Raw genomic sequence first — 9,934 nt, 5'->3', positions numbered from 1 at the left:
GGCTTTTTTTTCGCAACTGCAAGTTTATTTCTTGCGATTGTGACTTTTTTCGCAACTGCGATTTTATTTCTTGCAATTCTGACCTTTTTTTTCGCAACTGCAAGTTTATTTCTTGCGATTCTGACTTTTTTCACAACTGTGAGTTTATATCTTGCGATTCTGACTTTTTTCTGGCAATTGCAATGAGTAGTGTTGTCAAAAGTACCAACTTCTGTACTGAAATTTTCAACGTGACGATACCAGCATTTCCCTCTAGCATGTTGACAACACTAAATTAGAGTTACAGTCTCTCCCAAATAAAATTGTTTTTGTAAATTCATCTAAACAATGTATATGAAGGTTTACTGGTCAGAATTATTCATCTGACAGCGCTCAAACAGACTAAATAGTAAATAGTAATTATTTCTATTTGTGACCGTATACAAACACTCAAGTTATACTCTCAATGTCTTTAGAAATCTCGTAATGGTAGCCATTCAGACAGTGCAGACATAACAACCGGCTCATTAGATATGAGAAGACAGAAACAAGAGGCCGTTTTGATTGCTCTCGATGTCCCAATCTTATAAACGGCCTGCAGACAGACACAAACATACAGGACGGAGAAATGTGCCCTCGCTTCTGCTGCCGTAAGTGCAGAAATAACTCCAACTGCAGCTCTGCACCACTAAGACGGTTATATAACCTGTCCAAACCAAGTCGCGTGGAACAGAACAGATAAGAGATATGAAGACTGAACTTGATTCATAAATCCTGCGGCTCAAATGCAGCGGAAGTCTGAGACAAGTCCCAGTTTAGCATGTAAAAAAGACATTACCAGACAGAACTTTCTTTCTATAATTGTATTGAAGAACTGATTTTTTTATTTATTTAAAGCTTTAAAGGATTCATATCTACTAGAGGAAACGTGTATTAAGCCTAACATTTGTATATACAAATATTGAAAATATAGGCCTAGTAATAGTAAGGCAGTGTTTGTGTGTATGCCATTCATGTTATGAAATTATTTGACCTTAACTGTTTTTTTTTTCAGTTTATATCTCAAAATTTTGAGAAAAAAGGTCAGAATTGCAAATTATAAACTCTCAATTGCAAGAAAAATTGTGAGATAATCTCGCAAGATAGACACAATCGCAAGATATAAACAAACAATTGCGAGAAAATGAGTCAGAATTGTGAATTATAAAATCCGGATTTCTTTATATCTCACAATTCTGACACGTTTCCTCAGAATTTTGAGACATAAACTCACAATTGCAAGTTATAAAGACCAAATTCTGTTGAAATAAAGGTACCTTTATTTTATAACTCACCATTCTGACATCTTTCTCACAATTACAAGTTTATAATTCACAATTCTGATTGTTTTCTCGGAATCGCAATTTAATGCCTAAACTAGGATTTGTGAGAAGTCAAAATTGTGAAATATATACAGAATTGTCAGATAAAAAGTAGTAATTACTTTTTTTTTTTTTTTTTTTAATTATGAGGCAAAAAACAATCAAGCTTCAATAAGAATCAGATTCGAAACTGCAAAAAAAAACGCTCAGTAATAAAGAGAACAAACCAAATAACATAACAAAAAATATTTTTACTAAAACTGAACATTTACAGATTTAATTTTCCCAGACAAGTCATACATTTTCCACACCAGCCTAAACACAAAGCTTTACACGCACACTCACACACGTTTTGTTTGGAGCACAACAGCGTCAGAGCAGGTTCTGTCAGATAGGCCATGATTTAGACGGGTTCACCACATGCTTTTAATGAACTCAAGAGTTTCACAGGAAGGAAAAAGTAAAAAATAATAATAATTCACATCATTTTGTCCCTGACCAAGAAGCAGCATATATGCAACCCATGTTAACAGCCCCTCTACGCCCCGTAACATAAAAACTAACTAACAAAAATGAACCGTCCACCTGGGTGTAGGGCCTGGATCCAGTGAAATCCACTGTATTAGACACTGTACTACCCATTCTGACAGGGTCCAGTGCAGTGACCACGCATCACTTCCTGGCCGAACCCAGAAGCAGAGAGATCATATAGTGGAGCGAACATTAGCTCTGAGCTGAACCACCCAAACGGCTGCAGTAGATGCTTTTCAATCGGAATTTTTTTTCGTTTGCTGTTTTAATTTGTCTGAGAAAGTGTTCTTTAAATGCAAAAGAAGACAGGAGGAGATTGTTCCACTTCTCTCACTTGATGCGCCGCCGTTTCCTTCTTCTAAACTTCAATGTTGTTGCCAGCATAAAGCCTGGTCCATGTTCGGGCTGCGAGAGAAAACGACATCAGCACTGAATAACATTTAAATAACAAAACACATGTGCACTTTTTATCTTCTGCGTCTCATTGACATTGTTTATTATACTCAGGGAACAGGGAACGTTCCGGCAAGGTTCTCTCAAAGTTATGAACGCTCTTTCTGTAACGGTAACAGAATGTTCGATCAACGCTATCTAGTAATGTTCTCAAATGTTAGCACAAAAACATTATTTATATAGTTTTATATTGTTAATTGAACTTTTTTTGTTGCTGTGAAATGATTAATCGCGATTAATCACATCCAAAATAAAAGTTTGTGTTCACATAATATATGTGTGTGTACTGTGTATAATTATTTTGTATATATATATATATATATATATATATATATACACACACACACACACACATATGCATGTATCTATTTAAGAAAAAAAATGTTATTTATATTTATATATTACAAATTATATATATATATATATATATATATATATATATATATATATATACACACACATACAGTATATTTAAGCAAATATTTCTTATATACATGCATGTGTGTGTACTTATATATGCAAAATAATTATGCACAGCACACACACATATATTAAGTGAACACAAACTTTTATTTTGGATGCGATTAATCGCGATTAATCGATTCACGGCCCTATTTAAAACATTTAAAAATATGGGAGTTTTGAACAGTAATTATGAGAAATAACATTTTCTTAACTTAATGGGAACGTTAGCAAACCAACCATATAACATTTAATTGTGATTTAATGTAACCAATGCTTTGGCAATGTGATTTTTTTTTTACCATATCATATCAATAGGCGTGTTTCCATTACAGATTTGCGCGATTTTTTCTAAATGTCGACAAAAAACTATTGCGAAATGACGGCATTTCCATTGACCGATGTTATGCGACTAAAACTTAATTTTTTCCTCTCGCAATAATCATTCTAGAAATCATGGCGACTGATGTTAGTAGGTTTATGTACTATATCCCAGCCACCGCACTGGCCATTATTATTAATGGAAGGAGACGTATGTGTGTTATCCAATCATTAATGGTAAGGAACGACCCTTATTATACTGTGAGCGGCTCATATGAGGAGTTTCTGGGTGTTTCTCCCTCATTTCTGCTTCGAGCTCTTGATTCTGGCATTTATTTGAGGTTTAGAATCCATTATTCCTGTAATTCTTCTGTCTTTTATGAGTTTAATAAAGAACTCTGTCTCGAATTCTGTTCAAACACACCGCGTCATCTACGTCAGGTGACTGTAAATGCGCAAAAACTGTTTCCATTGCAGTTTTGCAAAATATTTATTTTTCGAATTGCCTGAAAAACACCTCATGCGAGCGTAAAAACTTTTTTGCGATAAATGGGAGTTTTTGCAAAACTGACATGTTTCCATTGGGTGTATTCTCAATTCGCAATTTCAATTTGCGCAATTTGAAGGGTAATGGAAACGCGGCTAATGAAGTTAAAATCTCGAAAAACTCAATCACCCTCAGGAAACAGCAATTAATATCATATTGACTTTATTTGGGTGAATCTCACAAAACCTACCAGTAAAATAGGACTATTTGGTGCGACAAAAATGACGCAAAACTTGAATGATTCTAAAATAGGAATCAAGTTTTAGTGAGATTCATCCACTTTTCAACCAAACAACATGTACCAAAAACAGCACAGTAGTTATACATCCACATAAACGCTGCTGAGAGCTTCTCACCTGTTTCAATGGCTTGAGCCTCGTTGCTCTTCCACTGTTCAGCTACATCATTGGCCAGCGGATCATCCGGGTTCGGAGCGCTGAGGAGAGCCTGGATCGAGAGAAGCACTGTGCGGATCTGGAGAGCCGGAGACCACTTATCTACAAGAGAGGAAGAGGTGAATGTAAAGCTTACCGTATCATATCTGATAGCTAGAGGCCTCTAAATGATCAACACTTTGCTGAAAAAGCTGTCGTTTGATTGACAGTTTAGACTTTTAGCAATTATAAGACCTTTTAGTATTATTGTACAAACGTCATCCTTCAGCTTTTTGCTGTGAAATCTTTACTGATTTTTATGAAGCAGACATGAGAATAATTTTTATATTGTTAGTAATAATTCAAGATGAACACTTACTGGACTGAAGCGGTTTAGGTTTACTTTTTTTTTTTAAATCTGTTCATCTGTCAATCATCATTGTATCACATTGCATCATATGTTTTAAAACGACAGCTTTGATCATAAAACTAAGCTTTATAATAAGACTTATTATTGGCAGATATAGAGTGACGACTGATACTTACATGCATTTTATATGTCAATTATAAAGACCACATTGATTTATATTACAAGTATCAAAATTTCATCTTACTTTCTGTCCATAAAAATATCAGCATCTGCAGCAAATTGCATATTTTTGCTCAGTTTGATCCTCTGAAGCTACTATTATAGCTATATATATATATACCCCACTATATATCACACTATATGAGCCATAAAAGCCTGATATGATACAAACCATGCAAGATTTTTTAATATTCTGTCTAAAGGATCGATAAACTCTTTTATTTAAAAAAATAATAATATATTTTTCGGACTACTATGAATATTATATTATACACCCATCAGGCTTTACAGGGTTAACGGGCGCAGAACAGCATCAGATGAAGCACCTTTCAGGATGTCCAGACAGATCCTCCCCAGTTTGTCCACATTGGGATGGTAGATTTTGGTCATGAATCGGACCTTCGGAGCAGCCATGGGATATTCCTCCGGGAGGAACAGCTCCAGTTTGAACGTCCCACCCTCGAAGGGCGAGTCCTGCGGACCGGCGATGACCACGTGGAAATATCGAGCGTTCCCCTCATCCGGCTCCGCTTTGATTCCAGGCACAGGCTCCGCCATCAAGCGCTGCGTCTCCTATAGAGGGAAAAGCAACTGAAGGGTCATGGGTTTGAATTAGGGCTGCACAATATATCGAAATATCGCAAATGTATACATCGCGATATGCATATCGCAACGGCTTGCAATAACTGGGGTCATGAACAAAAGACGAAGAGAAAATCTCTCACAGCTCTCGGCTGAATAACTTATGTAGCTTTAATAAGAATCAGTATATATTTAATTCATACAGTGAAAACTAAGCAGTGTTTTATTTTTTACATTTGATTATTCAGTTTCTGTTGTTAAATAACCCTGATGTAGGATAACCTGAACCCCTAAACCCCACTGATGTTATAATAACACTACAGTAAAACACTGCTGTTCACTGTCAGAAGCTGTAGGGATGTTTTCTTGTCACAAACACGTATGTAGGTTATATAATAGATAATTTAATTTAATTTCACACACTTTAAGCATTATCGTATCGCATATCGCATTATTTAATGAGTTATCGCATTTTTCTTCAATGTGGTGCAGCACTAGTTCAAATGCATGAATGGATTGGATAAAAGCATCTGCCAAATGCATAAATGTGGATGTAAAAATTCAGATACACCTTTATTGGGTTTCATCTGCCTGGAAACAAAGTGCATTTAGAAAGTATTGAGTTGCTACAACCATTTTGAGATAAAAACTGGATTTAATAAAGTTCGTCCATTAAACGGCATCAAATGTTCAGGGGCACTTTGTAGCAAGCTAACTATTTCCCAGCACGTTCTTTTTAAAGACTTGTTTTTGGTTAGTCAGGAAAGTTCTCTTAACGGAAATAGAACGTTTTTGGTTTGTAGAACGTTGCTCTAACGTTATTCTAACGTTCCCAGAACATTCCCCAAGCTTCTTTACTCCGATATTATTCCCCTCTGTACGTCACTAATCATCCAGCAACCCAGTATAGTATTAGCGGCATGGAAGATGGATGGACGCCTAATTAAATAACAACATAAAAATAACCATTAGAGAACGTTCTGTATAAGTTATTTTTAGGTTATTTAAAAACAACCACCCCTGCAATGTTCTGGGAACGTTATTTTATGGTTGCAAAAAATAAAACCTAAAAAGAACATTCCTAGAACCATTATTATATGGGTTCTCAAATAAATAACCAAATACTAACGTTAGGGGGACGTTCTGTGTTAACAAGCAGAACTTGTTGTTATTAAGACATTATTATTACTGTTTGGATATAAATCATGTATACTTTATAGCAACCCTTTCAGTGTTTTGTACACAGCTTTTCATGGAAACTACGGTGCCGACACCACATTTTTGATTTATAGCGGCTTATGTTATAATGCATTTAAGAAAAACAACCCCCAAAATGGCCCTCTTGGTCTCTTTAAACGTCAGTCAGACTAAGTGGGCGGTTCTTGGCCAGAATAAGCTGCAGTGTGGATCAGACTCGCTGACAATCAAAAATGTGACGATGCAAAATAAGGAAGGTATCGGGGAAAAAAAACATCTTCATGTGCTTAAATAATCAAATATATACTTTATGAGTATGAATTCATTTCCTGATTGCATGTAAACTCACATTGCTCAACAGAACACAATATCCCACATGCAAATAATAACACTAACACACATTAGTCCAGTGTTTCCCAGCGCAGCGCGCGAGGTCTGCATCTGTAAACATGTTCATGTGTCATGCAGAGGCTTTAAACACACCCAGAATCACTCAGTGACAGGAGCATCGCAGTTCGCGAAGATTACTGGCTCCTTAACAAACCACACATATCTAATCACACTGGTCCATGTTGCTCTTTTTTATGAAGGTTATTTGCGCTTATTATAGGAAACGTGCATGTTTTAAAACAGAGCGCGCGCGGGAGCCACCCTGCAGCAGCGCGAGCTCAGGCCAGCAGCACGTGCCGTTTACGTTTATTTTTAACGCGTCGCTTTTAAAGCGCGTACTAATACCCCAGCGGAACCCACAAAATAAACATTATGAGAGTTATACCTTAATAATTCTGCGGGGCAATCCAGCCATCTTGTTTTATTATTGCGGTTTGCGCCGTGGCCCGCTCCCTACTCCTCGCGTTGAGGTTGACAGCGCATGCGCGCAAGTCTTCCGGTAAACACGTCACCATCCGCTCCAATGGGGTTTCTGGGAAATGTAGTTTTCTGGGAAATTAACGTTGTCTATTGTTTTTATTAGTGTGCATTTCGAATGGTGTACATTTTTACTTTTCCCCCGGAAAAAAAACTTGTATTGTATCATCTGATGTATTCTTCCCCGTTTTTTTATTTTTATTTTAATACATTAATTTTACTTTTTATTGTTAATTCTATTTTCTATGCATCTGTTCTGCTTATTTTGATTCTTTTAAAGTTTGTTTTATGTAAAGCACCATGGATTACCATTGTGTTATATAAATAAATCTGCCTTGCCTAAATAAATTATCTAATAATTTGATCTCGTTACAAACAATGCATGTTTATACTACATTGAGGTAATCAAATGCAATTAAAAAAATATGTGCATTTATTTTGAGCAGTTAAGTTATTAAAACATTAAATTGCTTTCAACCGTAAATCGTTTTAAAAGTTCCCATGAAGAAATGATAAAACACAACACACTGCAGCAACAGCTGAAGGAAGGGTTTATTTCATGCACTGAAGAATCATATTCACAACAAACATCAGAGAAGACAGGAAAATCATCCAGAACTATCGGTCTTTGGGTGGGTTTGGGTTTCTGCGTCTGGTGTGATACCTGAGGAAGAAAACAAACCAGTTCATACGCACAGCAACGGCATTTTCTACACCTGAGCGTGTTTTAGCATCGCACAGAAGGCAAACTCACTGTCCGACGGGGTACCAGCGGTGTTTGGTGGTGTAGAACATCTTGCTCAGCTCCTCGATGGTCGGGGCCTGTTTGTTATTTAAAACCTCTTTCCCGAGTCTGGCTTTCAGCACCTGTTCATGAGTCTCTGCGTGATCACCGATGGCGTCAGGTCTGGCGATCGGCTGCAACAAAGACACAAACATCACTATATATCAGTACACAAACATCTCAGCTCTGCTTCTGCACATGCACGAGGGTTTCAGTGAGTTTGCACCTGTGTGAGCTCATAGGGGACGTCTTCTGTCGGATGGTAACACACTATTGTGCTTCCATCGGATGTCACTGCGATTTCCACATTACTGAAACACAAATGACACATTTTAGGTAAACGGCTCATTATGAGCAACACTTTATCTGATAGCGTCGAAGCCTGACGTATAATAATTGCAAATGCATCAAAATATATATGAACAAAGGTGAACAATTAAATGCGCATTTATGAAGAATGCCCAAAAATGATATTAATTACTCACCCTCATGTCGTCCAAAACCCGTAAGACTTTCGTTGATCTTTAGAACACAAATCAAGATCTTTAAGATGAAATCTGACCACTTTCAAGGTCCAGAAAGGTAGTAAAGACATTATTAAAGTAATCTATGTGACTCCTGTGGTTTAACCTCAATATTATGAGTGCTATATTTACAAAATATTAATCTCCAACGCATGTTCACGAGAGCACCGCGTGTGAACGCACATCATAGATTAATATTTTGTAAATTAAGGGGTAAATTATTATTTTTTTGGCCAAAAAGGCACTCGTGTCGCTTCATAATACTGAGGTTAAACCACTGGATTACTTATAATAATGTCTTGGCTACTAGTTTGAAAGTGGTAGTTGCGTAGACTGTCAATGGAGGGACAGAAAGCTCTCAGATTTCATCTAAAAGATCTTGATTTGTGTTCCGAAGATGAACGAAAGTCTTACGGGTTTGGAACGACATGAGGATGAGTAATTAATGACAGTAATTTCATTTTAGGGTGAACTATCCCTTTAAATTATAAACACTGACCTGTTGTCATCGCTGAATGGACCTCTAACTGTTGACTTGTTGTGAGATGACAGAAATATTCCTGCTTAGAATGAAAAACAGTGCATTTTAGTCTCTTTATCATAACCTCTGAATTGAATGAAGACACACACAAGCACAACATCACTCAATAATACGGTCTGGTGTAATGTGAGTGCTGTAGGTTATACAGGAACACAGTGCTGGACTGAGACTGTGTTAGCAGCGTTTACAGAGACACTTCAGATTAGTTATAAACAAAATGTAATGTTTTTCTGTAGGAGAGAGCTCACCTCTGATTTGTTTTATATTTCTGGTGGTATAGACTCGGTTAAACAGGGTAGAGACCCTGCTGATGTGACCCGACGCCATGCTTTCCGTTCCCAAACTCAATCGGTGGAGGAGAAATGAAAGACACGACGGGGTCCGAAGTGGGAGGAACACAACGGTTTTGTGACTTTAACGGTCTGTATGGCCGTATTAATCCATGTGTTTATTCTCTTTTATGTGATTCGTTTAGTTTTGTGGTTATAAATCAAATTGTCTGGCAATATGATTCAAAATATGCCATGAAATTTGAATGAAGTTCAACGGGGAATTCAGTTATTTGAACTTTAGAGCGCCTCCTAGCGGTAGAAATCAAGTGTGTTACACAGATATTCTTCCGGATAGGAAACATAGACAGACAGATAGATTTGAATAATATTTCTGAACAATTATTTTAAAAGGGGGAAAAAAAAATTAAAACACCAGTACCAAAATTGCCCACTGAAGGGCAGCAAAACCACCGCCATAGAGATAATTCATCTCTCATTCATTTTTCCTTAATATCTATTAATTTCTGACACACAATTGTCTACAAAGCTG

General features: G+C 36.8%; 2 protein-coding genes across 3 annotated transcripts; both read right to left on the bottom strand.

The window, feature by feature from the left end:
- Positions 1 to 1,571: 1,571 nt before the first annotated feature.
- ube2nb (ubiquitin-conjugating enzyme E2Nb) lies at positions 1,572 to 7,306 on the bottom strand. The gene is made up of 4 exons (XM_084111478.1): positions 7,172 to 7,306; positions 4,944 to 5,190; positions 4,011 to 4,151; positions 1,572 to 2,276 (listed from the first exon to the last, which is right to left on the bottom strand). The coding sequence occupies exons 1-4, from the start codon at positions 7,199 to 7,201 to the stop codon at positions 2,230 to 2,232; spliced, it is 465 nt and encodes a 154-aa protein (XP_083967604.1). The 5' UTR covers positions 7,202 to 7,306; the 3' UTR covers positions 1,572 to 2,229.
- Positions 7,307 to 7,797: 491 nt separating this feature from the next.
- Positions 7,798 to 9,487, bottom strand: mrpl42 (mitochondrial ribosomal protein L42). Of its 2 annotated transcripts, none has more exons than XM_084111476.1 (5): positions 9,361 to 9,487; positions 9,071 to 9,134; positions 8,274 to 8,358; positions 8,018 to 8,181; positions 7,798 to 7,927 (listed from the first exon to the last, which is right to left on the bottom strand). In XM_084111476.1, the coding sequence occupies exons 1-5, from the start codon at positions 9,437 to 9,439 to the stop codon at positions 7,882 to 7,884; spliced, it is 438 nt and encodes a 145-aa protein (XP_083967602.1). In that variant the 5' UTR covers positions 9,440 to 9,487; the 3' UTR covers positions 7,798 to 7,881. The 2 variants fall into 2 exon arrangements, with proteins under 2 accessions (XP_083967602.1, XP_083967603.1); XM_084111477.1 differs by having other exon boundaries at positions 9,071 to 9,131; positions 9,361 to 9,484.
- Positions 9,488 to 9,934: the final 447 nt, after the last annotated feature.

This window comes from Abramis brama (genome assembly GCF_963993115.1).
Source record: "Abramis brama genome assembly, chromosome: 4".
Lineage (NCBI taxonomy): Eukaryota > Metazoa > Chordata > Actinopteri > Cypriniformes > Leuciscidae > Abramis > Abramis brama.
The sequence above is the reverse complement of the archived record's forward strand: the minus strand, read 5'-3'. Positions and strand labels throughout refer to the sequence as shown.

Excerpts from the sequence above, each read along its gene's own strand:
- mrpl42 (XM_084111476.1), bottom strand. The coding sequence starts at position 9,439 with ATGGCGTCGGGTCACATCAGCAGGGTCTCTACCCTGTTTAACCGAGTC. Across the intron at positions 9,135-9,360 it reads AAATATAAAACAAATCAGAG|CAGGAATATTTCTGTCATCT; the intron begins GTGAGCTCTCTC and ends TTTCATTCTAAG. Across the intron at positions 8,359-9,070 it reads CCATTCAGCGATGACAACAG|TAATGTGGAAATCGCAGTGA; the intron begins GTCAGTGTTTAT and ends TTTGTGTTTCAG.
- ube2nb (XM_084111478.1), bottom strand. The coding sequence starts at position 7,201 with ATGGCTGGATTGCCCCGCAGAATTATTAAG. Across the intron at positions 4,152-4,943 it reads CTGTCTGGACATCCTGAAAG|ATAAGTGGTCTCCGGCTCTC; the intron begins GTGCTTCATCTG and ends CCTCTCTTGTAG. Across the intron at positions 2,277-4,010 it reads GGCTCAAGCCATTGAAACAG|CCCGAACATGGACCAGGCTT; the intron begins GTGAGAAGCTCT and ends TTTCTCTCGCAG.